At 35.7% G+C, this 23,145-nt stretch overlaps 1 protein-coding gene across 1 annotated transcript in view; it reads right to left on the bottom strand.

Annotated features, from left to right (window-relative positions):
• The window catches only part of LOC134529622 (lysosome membrane protein 2), a 169,793-nt gene that overhangs the window by 3,230 nt on the left and 143,418 nt on the right, over nt 1–23,145 (bottom strand). Inside the window, exons 6-9 of the mRNA XM_063363918.1 lie at nt 11,344–11,570; nt 6,551–6,717; nt 2,152–2,273; nt 9–134 (exon numbers count right to left, since the gene is read on the bottom strand). Coding sequence (XP_063219988.1) covers nt 9–134; nt 2,152–2,273; nt 6,551–6,717; nt 11,344–11,570 — 642 coding nt within the window. The remainder of the gene's footprint in view (nt 1–8; nt 135–2,151; nt 2,274–6,550; nt 6,718–11,343; nt 11,571–23,145) is intronic.

Raw genomic sequence — 23,145 nt, 5'->3', positions numbered from 1 at the left:
CTACTTACGTCTTCAAACCACAGTATGGGGAAAATAATATCAGGAAACGTTGCAACTTGCTTAATGTCCACAACCTGGCTGACGGCAAGATTTATCTGTATCCTCGCTCGAGCACTCAGCGCTATTCCCATTTGCTGCAACAACAAAAAAAAATTACTTTGCAGAGCCAAAAATAAGTGACTACTTAAACAACTAATGTGACAGATGCTCTGCCATTTGAAAATTCAGTCCCAAAATTCTAATGAGATTTGATACAGAAAATGTTAGGAACTAAATAAAACATGTCTTGTGGTAGCAACAGCAAAAAAATATATATACGTAAAATTTTAAAACATGTCAGATCACCTACAAAAATAATAGGTGTGTGTATATAAACATAAATATGTGTGTGAAACGTTTTTGCCACTATATGTTTCATCTATAAAAAGCAAGGTGGGAATAGTTGATGATGAGTTAATCCATGAACATTTTTTATAACTACATAGCCTGTTACAAGAGCGAAATGAGCGAAAGCTTATTGCTGATGAACTGGAACATACAACTGAATCCAAACGGTACAGTGGAAACCCAATGAACTTGTATGCTAGAAGACACAGGTTCTAAACCTGCTCCAGCCAAACTGATTTAGTTTTTCCATAGTTCCCAGAATCAGATTAGAAAATGCTGCTACGGTTCCATGCTATAGGCCATGGCCTATAGGTTAAGTCCTCTGTTACAAGCCATCCCCTTTCTAGTCTTTATTCATAAGCAACATTCAAATAAAAATATATTTAAACAGACATGCAATGTTACGTATGTATGAGTGTACTCATAATTTAATTTGCGTACTGTTTCCATTTGTTGGTGGGAAAGTGTCTACAATGCATATCATAAAAAGTAAAAATGGTGTTAATTCTTGCACATAAATAATAAATGAAAATGTGCTCGGTTTTTAAAATTATAAACATAAATTTCTAAATTTTTCTTAGGAAGACAGTCTCCAGACAACCATTTTATTATTTCTTTACAGATGAGTATAATAAGCCACGCCCATTTCAAAATATCACACTATGATACTGATACCTAACAAGAGTGGATAGGTATAAGAAATTTAATATAAATAATTATAGTGAACATATCTACACTACATTTCATATTAATAAACAACAATCACTGCGAATTTTCTAATTTTTTTCAGCTCTGAAAAAATAATACTGTATGTTTTCTGACATAAAACAGACTAGCTAGCGAAATAAATTAATTTATTGTGATAATGTTTCTTGTTAATGCGATCACTAAATAAAATATATATATATTTATATACTATATATATATATTATTATTTAGAGGAACATATTTAAATTCATTACTAATGACTGAGGTTTCAAAGTTAAGCACCAAGTTACTTCCATTAAAGAAAAATACTACAGGGTGGGAGGACATAAAAAATACAGGCTCACTAATAATTTTGTAGAATGAATATAAAAGAATGTTTGGATACTTGGAATATAAGAAATACACCAAAATAACAGATTATTGTCTTTCTTAAGTAAAGATAGCCTATCCTTTTCCTTTCAAAATTTTGCACAGCTATATTCTGATCACTATGTATATATGTATTCTAAAAGTTATTTCTGTTCATCAGTGTTAAGTTCTCTTGCAATATGTTTTAACTCGCGGGTCCGACATCACACCATGTTATTGCTGGCCCCGCCGCTGCTGTGTTGCCAGATGTACGTCTGCCTTGCACACCGCATTGATGCCAGTTGTAGGTGTGGCCATAACAATCAGTTTAATAAATGGTAGTCTTTTATGAATCTGAGCATATTAAGATAATGTAATAAATTACTGTTTTGAACACTGAATGAACTGTATCTCCTACACAACTATGAAATTGTGATTCATATTGGGTGATAGTAATGCATGCTTGTTTAATACCTATTGTTGCTAGAGAAATATATCTTCCGGAGGCTTTCTTTGCATGAGGTATTCCCAGTTAAGGTGACTGTAAAAATTTGTTCTGATTTGTACCATGCAAACTTCACAAAAAAAAAAGTACTTAAAAAGAATTTTTATTTTATTTTATGGATTAAGTGCACAAAGTGTAGTTAAAATAATATTTTGACTTTTTGAGTGATATTGAATGAAGTAAAACAATGTATACATATTTACCGGTTGTACATCTATGTACAGTTGGTGCTTTTCTGGGTCTGGTGGGCTGATTCCATCAATTGCAGTCCGATATTTCTGGTCGGCCAGGTAGAAGTGAGGGAATGAAAGGAGAACTGGTGAATCTGAAAAATTCAAACAATTTGTAAACTCTAGCGTTGCACGAAATGACAAAAAACTTGAAAATTTTCCCAAGTATTCTTTTCAATGCTAGTAAGGCTCCAGTCCAGAAACTTAATGCTCTATAAAACCATGTTGCTTGAGCAGCTGTTCACCAAATTAAAATAATTAAAATTGTGTTTCAAAGCTACAAGACAAATTATAAATCAACACTATTTCTATGCCTACAGCCATTTTCTCCCTCTGTCTCATAAACATGCATGATCAGGCTAAATTAAAACACATCTCTCAATAAATATGTAATGATTTTGATGTGATGTTTAAAAACAAACATTCATGTAGGTACTGCATCTTAAGATTTGATTATTTAAGTAAGTTTTATTTTGAATAGGAGACTGTTGTGGCTTGATCAAGTGTGCTTTCTATTCATAAACAATTGTAGATACTACTAGTTTAAAGTTTCAGTCCCCACACTAGAGTGCAGAGCGGGACTTAGAAGACCTAATGTTGAGCATTTGTTTTATGTGAAAGATAAAATAAATTTTCAAGTGGAAAAAGTAATAAATTTTGGTGAAACTTATATTTAATTTTAAGATTGCTTGTAGTGTTTTTAAATCACATGCTATCTAAATAACTCCTCTTTGGCTAGCAATTTCACAGGCCACACTTAGTTTTTGAGCCTAACCTAGAATGTACTGGCCTTAAGGTCGTGTATCTACTGTGGATCAGTGGCGGATATGGAGAAGGGGCCTGGGGGCACATGCCCCCCCTCCCTACCCCACCAGAGGGTAAAATATGCACTGGATAGTACTAATTCTGAAGTAATAAAAAGGTTTCATGTGGTTCCACACTACCGATGCCCCCATCCCCCCACAGAAGTCAATCCTGGGTCTGCCCCTACTGTGGATCACTGATCATAGGTACAAGATGTCATAATTATGTCTTTTTTTTGTTTCAGGTCCCAATTTCATGAAGTACAAATGGGAAAAAATAAATAAATATTATTCCTGAGTTTTTTAAAAAACCAGTTAAATATGTAACCAGGGTCATCGAGAGAAACTACGGTTACCAGGAAAAAAATAATGCCCTGGGTGTAAACTAGTGTAGTTAGGTCTCTGATTACAAGTCCCACTGGCAAAGAGGAATGGAAAAACTGTTTAGAGGAAAGTTTGGCAATACCATCATTCTTAACCACAGAATTTCCAACAGTAATGGTATGTTAGTGAGAGTAGTTTGAGTATTGTGCATATTTTAACTCCGGAACACATTCACTCCTACCATAAGGCTGCTACTTGGAAAAATGTAATGAAGAGGAAGAAAAACTTCTGGATCTAAAATAGGTACCAAAAATATGTGTGAACGACACTAGTGCAAAACATGTAAATACTATACTAATTTGTGCATGAAAAGTTGTTTTCAATACATTACCTCTGGCTCTCGTATATAATGTTAGTGATCCAATGTACATTGGGAATCAATAGTAGGCCTACATTATGATCCTGCACCATTTATTACATAGCAAATAAAAATAATTACACTACATAGGTTTTTCCTTATAATCATTTAGAGTTAACTTCTCAAAAGTTCTGCAGCTAGCAGGAATTTTTGTGCTATCAGATGTCACTTTTTAAATTATTATTTTTAAAAATTAAAATGTAATAATGATCCTTGGTACAACTGTCTCACCTACATTTTATACAAAACTGAATAAAAATCCCAATAAAATACTACATTCAGGCATTTGTTTTTGGACTCTGAGTGGTTTCTATAGTAACCATTTCATCGTGCATTCACTATCATTTCTTAGTTGTGGCCACTGTGGTGTCATGAAAACTATTTTTTTTTATCCATGACATTGTTTCAGTCTATTACCTAGCTTAAAATCACTCAAAGCTAATTTTAGTTGATAAAAAAACAAACACATTTTATAACATGTAAACTAAAAAGCAGAATGATTTGACTGCTTTGTAAAATTCAGAAATTTAAGGGGATGACATCTCTCAAAATGTCAATATATCTGTGGTTTTAAACTTAAACTATGTATTCTTAAGTTTTTTGTTATAGTAAAAAAAAATTTTTTACACTCTTTGCATTCCATTTATTACAATTTTCATTGGGCATGTTCGCTAAATAATTTGATCTGAACGTTTTAATAATGTTTTATGTCAGCTTCAGTGCTAATCCATAAAGCATGTGAGTTTACATCTATCACAGAGTTGGTGGCTGTTGTGTTAATTATGTAGAAGTGATCTGCCCACAAGTATATGTCTGGATTCTTGGCTTGTAACATTGCCCTTGCAGCTTCAACAAATGTCTTCATTAGTCACTCTGCTGTGCCAGTCTGTTCTGGGCAATAAGGAGCAGAGCAGCTATCTCACAACAAATGCCCAACTCTGTCATTATTATTAGGGATATGTCTTGACCAGGGCAGATCTCTTGATGACCTGAGAGAGTGCTGAATTGTTAATTTATATATATATATATATATATATATATATATATATATATATATATATATATATATATATATATATATATATATATTCCATAATTTTAATTGTCAAATGTTTACATATCTACTAGATAGGTGTTAACCAAATTATATCCTAAAACCTTTAATTTATTTTAACTCATAATCTGTTCAATACCTAATAATGGCTATCCAAAATTTATGTTTTTTATGCATTTTATCACATTTATTACAAAAAGTTCCAAAATAAATAACATAGTTCAAACTTAGTTGATTCAAACTTTTCCTCGCCAAACAAGTGTGTCTATTAAAACACATGGATAATTGTGGGGAAACTACATTCATAAAAACGTAGTCGCTATGTTCTAATAAATGAACATAACAATATACTGATTAGGATTTTGAGATTAACATTTATGTCTACGTAAAAATGATATAGCTAATAATGTACTGTTTCTTTAATGTAGCATAAAAACAATTTAAAATGTATAAAAAATTATAATATTCAATTACACAGAATAAATTTCACTTAAAACCAACCACATTAACGTACCATAATGGCTACACAACCACAGATCATGAACCTATAGTTCCTGCAAGCAATAAAATGTTAAGATTCTGACTTTTCCACTTTATATAAAATAACACAGGTTACTTTACAATTTGAAGCAGGGTCTTTGGCATACACATAGCTCACAAAATACTTTTTGATTAGAAACACAGAGCAACTGAAACTAAAATTTCCCCTCAGTATGAACTTATCAATTACTTTATATCTCAAGTTTTATTGGAATGTTGCAATGAGTTGCTAACACTTCAACCCATGCTCGGGCTAGTCTCTTGGACGTCAAGTTTTGTTGAAACATTGATAGAATTTACTACTTGTATAGGTGCACTTGATAATAGAACTTACTAAATAAAAATGTCATAAATGTTCAACATCAACACAGTATTGGTTACATAGATTTAACATGATACAGGTAAATTCTGGTCCAGTTAAATTTCTTTGATTTCCCCCCTTCCCATTTCCACCCCCCCCCCCCCCCCCTTCCACGTGCAAACCCACCGGTCAGGTGATTTAACAATAAGAATTACACATACATCGCTGTTTCGTATTTTTTAAATTCTTGTGTACAGAAATGATGATAGATAACACATCTATACATTACTTTAAATTACTGTGTTAACTTTCACATCTAGAGGTGTAATAGATTTTTTGTAAAGTGTACTACAAAAATGTATGGGTTATGGGATATTGTTAGGACTCACTTCGCTCGCCCTAAATATTTGTTATATATTTTATAGCTTTCAAACCATTTGAACTATATTTAATAATGTTTCAAACTTTTACAGGCAACATACATTATTATTATATTTTTTTTAAAATCGGGTGTTATGATTGGTCAAAATAATATTTTTTAAAGTCTAACTTTTTCTTGTAAATTCTTCTAAGGCTTTTATTTAAAATTATTATCTTTTATTTAAGTGTTTTCTTATATTTTTAAGGCTTATAGAACATCAGACTTTATCAGCTTTACTGGCGAATGAATATTGTCTTAAGTGCCGAAAAAATTATCTTTTTGGAGTGAGAAATGGAAAAATATTTCTTAAAATTAAACAAATTGGGACAGTTTAAGAATTATTTTTTTTGTTTTAGAAATAAATGAGTTTATTGTATAAGTCAGCTCATATTGTTCGTATTTAGTCAATTAAAAATATAATCACCCTGGGCCATTGCAGACTCACTTAACAAATCATTGTTTGCTTTAAACGTTGTTATTGTCCAGTTGCGTCTGCTTCAGTGGAACCTACCGTACTGACAAAGGCTGACATTGAAAAAGCCATCAGGAGCACATGGTGGACCAGAAGGGCAGAAACATTCGTTGTCAGGGTTTTTCGCCACTTCAGCGAAAACATCTTTCGGTGGGGAAAATCGATATCCTTTCACTCCTCCTGCAGTATCCACTTCTTTCTGGAACCTAAAATAGACATGCTTATCAATACCATTAAAGAAATATAAATTATACTTCTATGGATAGTATCTATGAATTTGAGGAGCTTTCGTGCAAAACTCGACATGAGCGTCCCCAGTAAAAATGTATGCTTCACATGTTTTGAGACCCTTTTTCTGAGGCAAAGAACACTACTATCTCACTATTATATAAAACCCAACATGTCCAAGCCAATTGCAAGTGTGAATTATGGGTTTTTGTGCAAATCTCGACATGTCCACATACAGCTGGCCCACTTACAAAATATATTTAAAGAAACTTACAGAATATACTCTAAATGAATGTGGGCTGTATCAGGTTGTGGCAGGCCATATTTGATTTATTATTTAGTTGGAAGATTTTATTATTGCACTTTATAATGCAATTTTTAAAGGGTACGTCTTAAATTAATCAACACTTAATAATGTTGTAATATTTTAGGATAATAAGAAATTAACATTTATATTGTGTTGTCATCTTGCGTATGATAAAGTGCAACCATAGAATTCATAAAAAACATAGTATTCTGACAAACATAATAATCACTATATTTTTTTATCTTTGGCTTTCAAATATATTTTTGATTTCAGTGCTTTGACTTACTATGTCATGTTTCTACAGCAAGATAACCTTGTAAATCATGGATTCTACATAAAGTGTTGATGAAATAAATGCAGGAAGCAGGAAAAGAAAACCAAGAGAGAGAAAAGGGAATGTGCAGATGAAGCAAAGGTATGTTGTGACTGTTGATATGACTTTCAGTAATAAAATATATAATATTGTCATACAACCCCTTTTATAAAATATGCATTTTATCATTACAGGTATGAAAATGCAGAATGTAAAATTTACAAATTCCATGCAAGCACAAAAATAACCTTTTTTTAGAAATTAACTGTGGCAGACATTGTGCGAATCAGAGCCAAATTTTATGTAGACACAGATATAGTGAATCAGGATAACCATTAGTGCCCTATTCTTGGAGTAGCCGAACCTCACAGACCACGTCCGATGCTTTTAGTTGATGACATGCCATAACATTACTTATCAGATATCTGTCATAAAATCTGTGTAGAATATACAATAAGAAAAGATTATAGAAAAGTATTTTTGTACTGTGGGGTGGTGTTGCTGTTCCTAACATGATAATCTTTGTAACCTAGAATCAGTAATTGATGGACATATTACCAAACACATGTTAAACCTTAAAAAATGGCTATTTTAGAGCTTAAAAATTATGAGCTATTTAATTCAAGTGTTTAATATGAATATATCTCTCAGTACTTTGTAATAAATGAATATTTTGTTTGTTTTAGCTACCGACCATAAAAGGTGGAAAGAAAGCAGTTGCCGGAAGTTTTTCCTGACAGTATTGGACATATTGAAATACAGAGTAATTTATGTAACCAAGATTCTTCATGAGGGCAATACTATCAAAGAAAAACATGTAGGAGATCATGTTTCTCACAAATCAAAGTTGAAAAGGGAACATGTAAGGAATTATATAGGAAGTCTAAAAGCTACAGAAAGTCACTACAACAGAACAAAATCCAGTCGAATATATCTGCCAAGAGATGTGAACATAAGAAAATTGTACAAAGTGTATAACAATTCAGTTGAAAAACCATTCCATGTAAAATGTGCTATGTTACGAAACATGTAAATACAGTGTATTAGTAAAACAAATATTTAACATGGTAACTTGTTATAAGTACTACAGACTCATTATAATCAATACAAAAAATCGTGAAATTAAACTATGTGTTATGTTTTATTATTAAAACCCAACTTGCCCACAATATGTTACATACTAAACTCAACATGTCCAGATGCTTGTGTTTTGTTAGAACAATACCTGACATGTCCATATTTGTTTCCTTATTATCTACCAGATTAAATTTTATATTAAATTATTACTAACCTAACATCAATAAGTAATTTAAGCACAATTGATGCTTTTAGTTACAAATTTTTGCTAATTTTTTACTATGAGTTACAGGTTTTCTAGCTTTATCTCAAAATCATTTAATGACTCATCAAGATTTTCACTAAAGTTCCTCATTTGTACACATTAAGAGGCCACTCCAGTGTTTCTGGGGCACTACGCAACCCGCATTAACATCATAAGATTCAATGCTATTTTCATTTTGCTTGTAACTTATTAACTAATATAGATTTCGAAATGATGCTTGCTTGATATGTAAGACAACGATGCTCTTATCAAAGCACCTTTCTTCAAAAACGTGCATAAATTATGGTTTTATACTAATCTTTACTAATATGCATAAGTGTATTGTCTAGGTTTTGAACCATAATTTATGCACGTTTTTGAAGAAAGGTGCTTTGATAAGAGCATCGTTGTCTTACATATCAAGCAAGCATCATTTCGAAATCTATATTAGTTAATTAGTTAGAAGCAAAATGAAAATAACATTGAATCTTATGAGGTTAACGCGGGTTGCGTAGTGCCCCTGAAACACTGGAGTGGCCTCTTAAGAAGCACTTAAAATATAAATTTTAACTACTGCGTTAATCAAAAATTATTTATGATGTGTTCCGAAATTTTGGAAAAACTGATATGTTCAACGAGCCTAAATTATTTATTTGCTTCAACCAAGGATTCAACCTAAAGACGGTAATTGATAAAATCAATCAGTTTATTAATAAGCAGATTTTGAAGGAGTTTTTGAATTCTTACAATTTTTCTGGGCAATAATTACAGGTTTTCAAGATGGCGGTCCAAATGGCTGACAAAATGGTAGACACTATGATCTGGTGATTGATACTACTACACTCATAACAGGTAAAAATAAACTAAAATAGAGGGTGCATACTCTAGCAGATGTCAAGAGAATCCAAGATGTTGTATCCGATAATCGCTTCTGAGACGTCATACTGATGGAAGTTATATATGCCTTGGCAGTTGTGATGGAAGTCAGTTTGATTGAAGACATCAATGAGGAAGGACATGTCACCATTTTTTTAAGTGCACCCACCGTAAATCGAATCAGGCACTGCTAGGTCAATGACATAAGTGCATTGTTTATTAAAATTTTATTAAAATGTAATTAAATATTATTAAAATATAAATATATATTTAAGTGCATCCAAATGAATCTAACCAGGTACTGAAAAAGTTATTATGTAAGTTTGTTTTATTAAAATCGTAGTTTAATAATTTGTAAATGTAAATCAGGATAAAGGTGTAGTGTCAATGTGATGCAAGATGGCCGTCATTACGTCACAATACAAGATGGTGGTCGGCATCACATGCACCACCTTTGGAATTCTGCGCTCGGACCTACCAAAACTCAAAAAGCAATTGTTTATGCAAGTACAAGGATTTAATTTCGCCGTTTTATTTTAACCGCAATGTGTGACTAGCTACAAAGCAATGCCTCCCAAAGAAACACATACACATTCAAGTAGGTTTATACTTTTATATTTGAAAATGACATTAAAAAAAATCGCGGCACGGTGGTTGAGTGGTCCGAACACTCGTCTACCGCCACGGCGACTGGGGTTCGCTTCCCGGCGGAATTATTCGCATGTGAAAAAAAGGGGCGTTTTCTCGGGGCACCCCCGTTTCCCCCACCAGTTCATTCCGTCGCTGCTTTATTCCCCGTCTCATTTCGCCTCATGCATTCTTCCTCCGGTTGGCCGGAACGACAGATCTGTCCTTGGGGTAGCCCCATTCCACCCACGAAGACAAACTACATGTCGTATTTCTTTTCTTTTTTTTCATATCAAAAAGTTGGCTACTCTATGCCACTGACGTAGAAGATACTGATTGGCCGTAAGCAGAAAAATGGTGCTTAGTGCGTGCTGATTTGCTGAGCGTGAGCTATTTCCCAATGTAGCAGCTGATATCTGCTTGTGTTACACTGGTAGAAATTGCAATAAATTTACGGACTGTACAAAGAAGAATTCACGTCAAATAAACTAGTTCTTCGTAATTTCGGACAAATTTTATGTTTAGAAACCACGTTGTATTTCTACTTCCTCGTTTTGTTTAATCATTATAAATAAGTAGAGACCTGCAAAATTCGCGGATTCATTCGGTGATAGGCTAGAATTCAAACACATATACCTCTTAGATAATTTTGCTATTGGCTTACTGTTCATCTGGACGAATCTCAACCAGTTATAAACCCTCAACCAAAGAAGGATCGAATCACAGACAAACCAGCTGAGACGATTTACAAGTCGGCAGCCAATGAACTTGCGTTATTTGCCAGAGTGTACAGGGGTATGTGCAGTCTATCCTGAAGGCCATCGAAACCGCGAATTTTGCCAGGTCTCTATAAATAAGGTAAACACACGTGGAAGCAATGGTTTTTTTTTTGCAGTAGACTTAGACGGTTATTGAGTGTGAACTGGCATTTAAAGTAATTTAACTTGCAGAGATAACGATAAATTTACGAAGATCCCTAGATGATTAACAGTGGCGGATCCAGGATTTTGGTTTGGGAGGGGCTTGACCCAGCTGAGGCTAGGCTTTATCAAGGCAAACACTAAAACAATAGTGGACCCAGATGCTTTTGGAGGGGGCTTGAGCCCCTGGATCCGCTACTGATGATTTGAGGTGAAGATGTTTGAACAAGCGTGTGCTACCTGAGGGGCAGCTTGCGGCACAGGTCCTTCTCGAAGACGTAGAGCGTGGTGTTCTCGGTGATGTGTGGCGGGAAGATGCTGCCGTCGCTGCCGTCGATGCGGTTGCACTGGTCGCTCTTCCAGTGCGGCAGCTGCGAGTTGCCGTTGAAGGTGTCGATGAGGCCGTACCTCGTGATGTCGCCGGCGCCCGTGAACACGGACAGCCGGTCCTTGGACGTGCCGTTTTTCTGCGCACAGCGAGCACACCGGTGCTTCGGGCGTGCGCACACGCAATTCGAGAACTAACAAGTAGAGACATGCAAAATTCGCGGATTCATTTCGCGATAGGCTAGCATCAAAACAACTGTACCTTCGTACCGCTTCTGCGATTGGCCCACATTTTATCCGGGGAACTGTGAGCCAATGGGAAACACTAAACCAAGAAAGTGCCGAATTACGGACAGCCTAGTTGAGACGCCTCACGCGTCAGTAGCCAATGAACAGGTGTCATTTCCGCGAGTATTTAAAGGACTGTGGAGTCTATCCTACTGGTCAATGAATTCGCGAATTTTGCAGGTCTATACTAATAAGTAGAGACCGGAAAAATACGTGGGTTCAATGACCTTCAGGATAGACTCCTACATACTTTACACACACTGGCAAATGCCAACTGTTCATTGGCTGCTGACTTGTGAGTCGTCTCGACTGGGTGGCCTGTGATTCGACACTTCTTCGAGTGAGGGTCTCTAATTGGACCTTAGTCCTCCAGATTAACAGAGAACCAATGGCAGAAGCAGCACTAAGGTATAGTTATTTGAATTTTAGCATAACACGAAATGAACCCGCGAATTTTTCAGGTCTCTACTAATAAGTAGAGATAGGAAAAATTCGCGGGTTCATTTCGCGATGGGCTGGAATCCAAGTGCGTGTAACTTATCGCCGCTTCAGTGATTGGAACACAGTTTGCCTGAAGGACTGTGAGCCAATGAATGACCCTCGACGTAAGAAGTATCGAATCGTAACAGCATCCCAGTTAGCAGGTGTCACGAGTCAGTAGCCAATGAGCTGGTGTAATATTCCCGCGTACATAGAGGATCGTGGAGTCCATCCTAGAGGTCATTCAAACCGCGAATTTTTCCAGTCCCTACGAATAAGCCTACTATGTGCCCCTGTAAATAAAACTTAAAAAGCATTTCAGAAGTTAAAATTCTTCAGGCGGGTTACTAAATGCGCGCGCACCATGCAACAAAATTTTCACAGGATGAAAAAAAAAGGCTACATTAAAATAAAAATTATATATGTACTTTAGTGACTGATATTGAATTCTGGTATATATCATTAATAACAATTCTTTATTGTGAATATTAATGATGGAATTTGTGTTTATAAACTTTTTTCTAATGTATTTGTATAAGTGAGGTTAAGTAGTAATTCCTTAGGCGCGTTATGAAAAAAAAAGAAGATGAGAATGAATTTTGACGATGCGCGTGCAGCATGCAAAAAAAATTGGCAGGATTAAAAAAGCTACATACAAATAAAAATATATATTTACTTAAGTGATTGATATTGAAAACTGGCCTATATAATTAAAAATGTTTATTTATTGTTAATATTAGTGGCAGAAATTATGTTTATAAACTTTTTCAAGTGTATTTTCAATTGCATTTATGTAAGTGAGGTTATGTTCCTGTATGTATAACGACGACAGGCTGCTTGTAAGCTTCCATTGTCGTTGGCAGGAAGTGTCTGTGGAAGATTTAGTAGTACTCTTGCCATTTTCATGGGAGTGTTTGTGAGCTTATGTCCCCGTATGTATAATTTATTTGCATTATAAATTATAACATTTTCATTTAACAAATGTTAGAATAAACATTCAGCATATATATTAATTTTTAATTTTCATTAAAATTTATTTCGATTAATTTATTGTATTAAATAAGTAATATTATACATATGTTGATATTAATATTGAATAGTGGATAGTTTTTAAATTTTTATTATTATTCAATTTATACTTACCAACCATTTATAATTTCACGCTTCATTTTATTATTTTATTTATATTAGTTATTCACATGCAAAGTTAAAGTTAGATTTTTATCACGCCAAGTAATTACAACTTCAAATGCGTGTACATAAGTACATGCACCAATTTTTGGTTAAAAATTTAGTGCGTATCCGTTACGCGTGCTAGTAGTAAAACTCCACACTTCAATTATCCACTTATATGATAAAAAAATATTAAACTGTTAACTTGAATGGTTAAACCAAACACTAAAGTACACAATGGTGTTTCATACCCGAGGTTCACAATGGTGTTTCACACCGGAGGTTCAATGGTGTTTCACACCGGAGGTGCACAATGGTGTTACACAATGGAGGGTCACACACAATGGAGATTCACAACGGTGTTTCACACCGGAGGTTTACAATTGTAACAAACATGGTGACAAAACACTTGTTACATTAGGATGAATCATAGCTTTGCCTTATCCTGCAAACTTTAAAGAAGTTTCACTTCAAAATCAACCACAGATCACACGAGATGAAACAAACTCTCCTAAATAGTAATTTGTTTAAATAATATCGTATACTCAACATAACTTCTGAATCTGGAGTCACAATTTTACGTCGGACACAAGATAAATCCGATTATAGGGCCTACGTATTACATCGTTCCAGCACGACACAGTCAATAGCGTAGGGTCACAATACCACAACAACATTAACACGACTAACTCTAATATGGCTATCGGCAAATTTTCCCATGCCAAATGCGTCCATAAAATGCAGTATAGAATGTTCTAAAAACAACGTACGCCCTGTAGAAATATTTTATTTCTTATTGATAGTTGAAGTGCAGAACAATATAAAATTTAGTTTTCTCTGGGACTAAATGATACTACGTTTATTTTAGATACAAGAAGGCAAGATATAGATAATTATGTTAATAAGGGATAGAAGAATGGCATGCGAATAATTAAAAAGAAACGTAATAAACAGCTGAAGTCAACCTTGAAATGTGAAAATGTGCCCAAACGTAATACGAAATTTCGTTTTTAAGTAAATATTTTTGAAGTCTATTTTTTGTAAGGTTTCCGTTTTGCTTTCCGTCGTGCGGCACGACACGACGAGATTAGAAATAGAATCTACTTCTTGTGCGCCGTCGGGGCGCGTATTTTGTCGTGTTGACGTCACGGCGACGTCGTGTTTTATTGGCTACTGAGCGTGTCGTGCCGTCGTGGCATTGTGACTCTAGCTTTAGAGCGAAAATAGGGATTCACATCATTACCGCAAACAACAACGAGGTTGAATCGCTAATTTTACTAGTGTTTATTAATAAGCACGTAAAGATTAGCAATAAAGGTCGAATCGGTGTAACGCTCTAGAGTTAGCCGTTTCTCAAGAAATTGCGTGTTTGATTTCGCACGCGTGTATCAATGCCTCTGGGGTATGCAGCAGGCATCGCTGCATCACACGGCTGTGATGCGTAGCTCACTTCTCAGGGGTAGCATCAGGATACGAAACAAGCTTGACACTACTACAAATAAACTGGTCACTGCACGTACTTTTAAATGAGGTGTTTACAAACGGCCTCCGCACACTCTGACACCACAAATTGCATTCGCACCCTCGTGTAGCCTTTGATAATCTTTTTACAAAAAATTATTTCATCAGTGTGTTTTTTAAACCATAAATCATATTTACTTTTTAAAATTTTTATTTTACAGGAATATGCTGTAAGAATTAACAGACCATGTATGACTGATTTACCTTGATGACTCACAGTTGTGTAGGCACACTCTGGGCAACCTTAAGCGATAAATGAACAGGAAGAAGAAGTGTGACAAAAAAAATTCGTTTCAAATTCAATAATTGAAACACACTGACCGTTGTAATGGAAAATGAACTGATTAAAATACTTAGGTATGTAGACTTGACACACTTAAGAAAACCTAAAAAAAAAAAATTTGAGAGTCTTTCAGTACTCGCCAGTGATGTGTAACATTTAACCTCTGTAACGAGCAAATTCGTGTGTTATCATGTTTCAAATACACTTATAATACGAAACTCGGACACGAAATTTAACTTAGAATTCTTTAAAATAATATCGAGATGATAAATAAACGCGAACTGTGTTTCCAGCTATATTTCTGAACGCGAATTACACGTAGATTCCGCACCCGTCGTTAGAATTCGCTGCCGGGCAGCTATGTCGACTATTGAATCATTTGTTTGTCAGGCCGGTTTTTTAAAAATATATAATGAAAAGGCTCCGATAAAAGCATAAAATACTTGAAAAACACTAAACACGGCCTTTGGACCCGATTTTCGACAAGGAATATGATAAAAAATACTGCCCATCTTGTTAAAATGCAACAAAGAGTTAATACTATAACATATCCCTTTGTCTGTGTGAACTGTGATTCATGGACGCGAATCGCAATAAGTTTCAGCACCCACCACTAGAATTCGTTTGCCGGAGCAGCTATGTCAACTATCGAATCATTAGATTTGCAGAGATAATTTTTTTTACAATGTAATGAAACAACTCCGATGGAAGTATTTTATTTTTATGTTTAACCCGGTTAAACTTGTAGACTGTTTATGAGTGGCCAAACTTAAATAACATTAATAAATATTTATTTATTTTATTTATTTAGGATTTTGAATGCCAGGCAAATAATCGAGGTACCTAACTTGACTACATATCTAACTATATATACATATATTGTTACGAACGGGAGAGACCAGACCACGACGCCAGGTTCGGAGTTGGCTGGTGGCCCCGCACGGCCACTGACGTCACCTACCATCCAATGACGTAAGGCATGCCACGCATGCCTGGCCGGATAACAAGGGTCGTCGCTACCCCTCTCCCCCTCCGCTCCCCGCGCGGCACCATGCCTCGGCGCCGTTATCTATCGCTGAGCGGCCTTGGGAATTCCGCGGGCCACCGCGTGAGCAAGCGACGCCACCCTTCTCGACTGTTCGGGAGTCGGGTCGGCCCGGGATGACGCGAAGGTTCGAGAAGGGCGCCACAGACTGCTTAAGAGGCCACTCCAGTGTTTCAGGGGCACTACGCAACCCGCGTTAACATCATAAGATTCAATGCTATTTTCATTTTGCTTATAACTAATTAACTAATATATTTTTCGAAATGATGCTTGCTTGATATGTAAGACAACGATGCTCTTATCAAAGCCCTTTTCTTCAAAGACGTGCATAAATTATGGTTTTATACTAATCTTCACTAATATGAATAAGTGTATTGTCTAGGTTTGAACCATAATTTATGCACGTTTTTGAAGAAAGGGGCTTTGATAAGAGCATCGTTGTCTTACATATCAAGCAAGTATCATTTCGAAATCTATATTAGATAATTAGTTATAAGCAAAATGAAAATAGCATTGAATCTTATGAGGTTAACGCGGGTTGCGTAGTGCCCCTGAAACACTGGAGTGGCCTCTTAAGCAGTGACGCCGGAGTCCTGCGACGGAGTTCCGCTGTGAGTTCGGTGACGGAGTGCGGCGAGAGTTCAGCGACAGTGGCGAGAGTGCCGTGAGTGCGGCGAGAGTTTTGGCGACCGAGTTATGCGACGGAGTTCCGCTGTGAGTTCGGTGACAGGTTGTTGGTGACAGAGCTCCGCGGGGTGTGCCGCGTGAATTGCACGAGGAGGCGGCCCAGTGATGAGTGCGGACTGCGGAACTTGAAAGACACTGAGTGACTTGAGAATAAACATTTTTAAGTGAGAGTAATTGGTGATTAGGCATATTTAAGAAAAATTATTTATTAGTGATGTAAATATCAGTAATCAATAAAACTGTAATACAACTAATTGGGCTATCCCTTACGAACCCAGTAGTTCTACAAACATTATAAATCGTAACTATATTGCATAATTAGCTATAAAGTTTAATTCTTAACATTATTGTGCAGTATAAATAAGGAGTAGATACCAATTGAATAAATAAAAGAAAATTTCTATTTTTAAAGACAATGCTGGTGGCTACTATGTGGAACTGTTTAAAATTCATTCGGAAGAATTTTTTTAAATTTATTTAGCTTTTTATAATTATAAAAATGTTGATGATTTAAAAGGTCAGATAAAATTAATTGTTTTTCTGAAATAAATTAAACTATATCACATAGCAGCCAGTAAAATTGACTTCAAAACTTCTATTTCATACTTTGTATCCATACTGCACAAAAACCTTAAAAATGTATCTAACAGCTAATTATGCGAAAGGTATGTGATATATAATTTTTTATTTTTTTTTTGATTTTGTGAAAGTTTAGCCACTCAAAAATTGGGCAAGTTTAATCGTGTGGAACCCAAATATGGTAGTGACCTGAAACGGGACATACAAACTTAATATTTTTTACTGACTTATTGCGTCACAATTATTCAATAAAATTCACTTAATAATTACCTATTCAGTCCAATTTTAGATTAGAAACGTTTGAAATAATGATAATGTTACAAAATATTAAGTGGTAATTTGCTGAACATGCGTGCACAAATAATTTAATGTTTCCTGCACTGAAACTCGGACGCAAAAAAAAAAGTGCTCTGAAGTTTTGTAACCTCAACAATACCAGTTGAGTGCGCCATGACACTCGCTTACGTCAGTCCCGCCGGCACGCAGGCCGTTCCCAGCTGGGCTCAAAAACATTCTTTAAATGATTCATGCAATGGGTTAGTTTAATTTAACACAATTTCTTGAAAATTATTATTTTTTTGAATTATCTTTATTGTTACTATTGTTCATGACTAAATTTCTTCCACGGAATTCTCGTGCTTTCTGATATTTAAGTTTGAATGCGTTCGTCTGTGCTGTCGTTGTTGTGTTGTCCGTAACACCTGTCTGGGTTCATCGTTCGGGTTTACCTGTTTGACATGAGCTGACCTAGGGTTGTTCTATGTGGGTTTGCGTGCTTGAAAACTTGCAATGGCGTATGACCAAGGAACTGTATTGAATCAGGGCTGGAGCATGTCCCACAGCGCAGATGGAGGCTGCGGCAAGCGGCCTCAACTAGGCCGTGACGCCTTAACGCTGTCTCGACCGGCGAAGGTCGCAAGGAACGAGTTTCCCCTCCTTTCCTCAACCTGCTTCTCGCTACAAACTCCGGGGTTTCTTACGGCATCGCCACTTGCCTCCAGCAACCCATAGGTAGAGACCGGAAAAATTCGCGGATTCATATCACGACAGCCTGAAATTCAAATAGCTATACCTTGGCGCTGCCTCTGCTATCGGCTCACAACTCATCTGGATGACTCTGGTCCAGTGAGAAACACTCAACCGTAGCTGTATCGAATCACAGGCCGCTACGTTGGGACGCCTTCACAAGACAGCAGCCAATGAGAGGGTGGCATTTGACTGAGAGTACGTAGAACTATAAAGTTCATCCTAGAGGTCATGGAACCCGCGAATTTTTCCGGTCCCTACCCATAGGTAGAGACCTGCAAAATTCGCGGATTCATTCGGTGATAGGCTAGAATTCAAACAAATATACCTCTTAGATAATTTTGCTATTGGCTTACTGTTCATCTGGACGAATCTCAACCAGTTATAAACCCTCAACCGAAGAAGGATCAAAGCACAGGCAAACCAGCTGAGACGACTTACAAGTCGGCAGCCAATGAACTTGCGTTATTTGCCCGAGTGTACAGGGGTATGTGCAGTCCATCCTGAAGACCATCGAAACCACGAATTTTGCAGGTCTCTACCCATAGGTAGAGCCACGGAATTCATTTAGTCGCAAGCTAGAATGCAAACCTCCATACTGTCGCACTGTGTTCATGATTGGACCGCAGTTATTTGGGCACGCCTCTCTACGACCGTGAGCCAACGATGCCCAGCCAGGAGAGAAGTAAGCGAATCAGGTAGTGCCAAATAACAAGGATAAAAATGTTCTCGCTGATAAATCAACCAATGGGAAAGTAAACATGCGTCGAGCACACCTATAACTTTGAATTCTATCCTGAGGCCAGAGGAATCCGCGAAATTTCCGGGACTCTAATTATTATACTATAATGTTATAAAAAAGTTTTTAAAAATCCCACTGAAGATATTTGATCTTCAGTTTACCATACACGCGCTCTGCCACTGTGCTAGTAAGCCTTTTAGGGAATTCAAAGGAGAAATACGACGTATGTATTATAATGTAATGATTGTAATGCCAGTTTTCTTATGTATTTTAAACCTTGTGATTACTTTTTACTATGACTATTTTAGTTCATTAAATATGTTCCAGGGTAGTTTCACTATCATGAAGTTTCAGTTGGCACACCCATATGTTTCGTATGTTCCATAATTTTTATGAAAGTGACTACATACGGGTTTTTGTTGCTACACTTGGCTCCGCCATCTTTGTGACACATTTCCGTTCCTCGACTTCCGTTCCATTTTCACGAAATTACTCCTACAAAATACATTAAAAACTTTTCCCGTCTTGTGAGACCTCAGGTTACAAAACATAAGCGCAAGCTCTGTGTAAGATGTGCTTTAAGTATTTCGTTGATCAAGCTCGAAAAGCGGGCCATACAGCTATAGTGTCATGAAATGCACAAATAAAATGTGGAAATAAATGTTGAACAGAATATGTCTTCTTGTTTTTTTAGTTGCGTAAATTATGTATTTTTGTTTTGTAAAAATTGTGTTTTATTTCTAGAACCAGTCATTTTATGGTATTTTCGATTAAATATGTTTTTGTTGCATAAAGCAAGGATTTAACCGAGCACTGCAATAGCTCGCATCCATCAGTAAATTAACAAGTAACATTTGTAATGATTTTTAAGTTTTTTTTTCTTTCGAAAAACTAGCTTAATAATTAGCGAATTTCAAAATTGCGCCCAAATGACAAAATGATGCGACGTCACAGTAATAAATTATTCCTGCACTCTAGAAGGTAAAAATTAAATTAATATGGTGAAAGTGCCCTCTGGCAGAAGTTGTGTGTACTACTAGACACCAGCGCTCCTGGTACCAATTACTGAAAATAAGTTGACGGGAGCGCTCTCTAGCAGGTGATGTTTGTTAACTAGAGATCTTGGTATCATGTATTGAAAAAAATAAATATGGCGGCTTGGTCTCAAATAGGTGATGATGATATTTATTATTCCTTCAGACTAAAAAATAGGAAATCCGAATATGTGTTATTTTTATATACCTTATTTAACTCTAAGTCTGGTAATTGTCTCGATGGCCGTGCAGTTAAAGGCGGATGTTTTCCAACCCAGAGGTCAGATCTGTGATGGTTCGAATCACAGTGCTTCCAATGTATTTTGTATAAAAAATTAAATGTAATATGTTGATAAGTACCACAACAACATTAGCAGGTAATGGAACAACGACCTTATGTGCATGAGACAGAGTGATGCTGGCGCTCTCTCGGAACAAACAGCAGAAACAAAGATTACTGAATCCCAGATGGTGGCCTCCAGCAGAACTGAAAAAAAAACCAAGATTGCAGCCGTGACATCATCCAAGATGATGGCCTCCAGCAGACGATTGCAAAATGGCGACTGTGTCATCAGAATCTAAAAAAAAATGGTTGAGACATCAGATATAACATGGAAAACATGCAAATTTCTACGATCGGGGCGCTCGATGACAAAATAGCAGAATCCAATATGATGGAATTCAAGGTCAAAGGTCAAGGTCAAAATTCAAGGTCATCCAAGATGGTCATCTAGACGTCAGGACTGTTGGTCATTAACCCCACCACACACCATACTCAGCTCCAGCGCTCGGAGGGCCTTGACTAGACTACTAAAAAATAAACACAAAAAACTACCTTGGAAAACACAGCGACAAACAGATGAACCCGACGATAATACTGAACAGATTATCTGTACAAAACGTCAACACAGAGACACAACGGAGAAACAGTGAAGTGACAAAACAGATACTCAGGGCACAAAAAGGACGAAAACACAGACAAACAACATAGACTTCATGAGATAAAACCGTTGCAACGTTTCGGGAGGATTGAAAATTGAACCCAGAACGTTTGAAATTGGTGACGCATTAAAAATTTTCCTAAAAATTTTAGTATATATTTATTGTCCTTTTAATATTTTTACTACATTTTATTGTTTTATATTTCTGCACTTAACATGTTCGAAACAATGTATTTTGATATAACTATAAGTTTATTTTTAAAATAAATATATTAATATACATTTAATGTTTATATTTTAATGTATTGTGGCGGCTGGGTAAGGGCCTCATATGGTATAGGGCCTCTCTCAGGAAAATGGCCAAAGAAAATACCTATCAGGACTTTTAAAATAAAATGCAGACCATTGTCCTAAGAACATGACATTTACTCGAAATATGAATATTTTGCGTCGGTTTGTGAAATTTTCAGTCGTTTTGGGGTAGATAAAAGGTCACCGATATTCAAGATGGCAGCCGATCACTGACATGCAACCTGCACCCCAGCATTGAACCTGCACGGGAACACCTGAGTTGCTAAGAGAAGTGGGCTGGTGTTTTTGAACAGAGCATACATAGTTCACTCAAAATGGAGAAAGTCTACCAGACGCGGCAGCTGACGGCGCACAACGACGGTGAAAGTGAATTCTTCCCAGGCACTTGGTGAGTTCGTGATGCACACCAGTCTGCCTGGTTACGTTAGGAGTGGAACAGTTTCAGCAATCTTTAACTTCAAAACTAGTACGTAACTTCAAACGCCAAACGGACTTCGAGTTCGATTCGAAAATCGATCAAAGGGATTTTAGTCACAGTGTTAAGAGTCGGTTATTGATGTTATCTTATCTATATTCAGACATTCATATGTTAGAAGCTATATGCAGGTTGAGTCTAAAATTGACGGATAATCGTCTGCTGCAGATTCATCGTAAAAAAAAGTGTGTATACTTATGTACGCGCGTTAAATGTTACACTTCTTTTTCATTTAAGACCCAAAACTATGCTGAAATTTATTGTAACAAAAATGTATCAAATAAATACTCAGTATTCAAAATTAATATAAACATGTGTAGAAATTTATAATTTCAGTTAGTAAAATAATAGCGATAGATTTTAATTAATAATTAAAATCAGAATATACTTAATGTTTATTATAATTTAAATTATGCATTAAATAATATAATAATAATTTATAATGCAAATAAATTATTCAAATGGGAACATAAACTCACATATATATCCCTGCAAAATTTGTAAACGCAATTTATATCACTAATATTAAGAATAAATAAATATTTTTTATTATATGGACCAGTATTCAATATCAATCACTAAATTTCTGAACGCTATTCACACGTAGTTCCGCACCCGCCGCTAGAGTCGCTACAGGAGCAGCTACGTCGACTATAGAATAGTTCGATTCCCACAGCACATAATGAATCTTTTCCGAAAGAAACGAATACGACTGGAAAATACACTAAACCCAGGCTTGGACCTGATTTTTGACAAATAAGTTTATTAATATACTGCTCACCTTGATAAAATTCATTAAAAAGTTAATACTGTATAGTTTCTGCACACTTTAGATTACTATAAATCATTAGTATGAACGGTATTTATACTATTATAAAGTTTTATTTATTATTACCTATGCGAATTCGTGGAAATATATTTTCTAAGAAACGTAATCAATTTAATATAATATTACTTTAAGTTGTATTAAATAATCAATCCAGTGGACTGAGCTATGCATTTAATAATATTAAAGCAGCACGATAACCAATTAAAATGTGTTCATATATATTTTCTCAAAGCACAATTTGTATAATCCAGTAAACCGTTAAAAAAAAAAGCATGACAGATGAGTGAAAGGATGCTGGTA

This window comes from Bacillus rossius, chromosome 2 (assembly GCF_032445375.1).
Source record: "Bacillus rossius redtenbacheri isolate Brsri chromosome 2, Brsri_v3, whole genome shotgun sequence".
Taxonomy (NCBI): Eukaryota; Metazoa; Arthropoda; class Insecta; order Phasmatodea; family Bacillidae; genus Bacillus; species Bacillus rossius.
The sequence above is the reverse complement of the archived record's forward strand: the minus strand, read 5'-3'. Positions and strand labels throughout refer to the sequence as shown.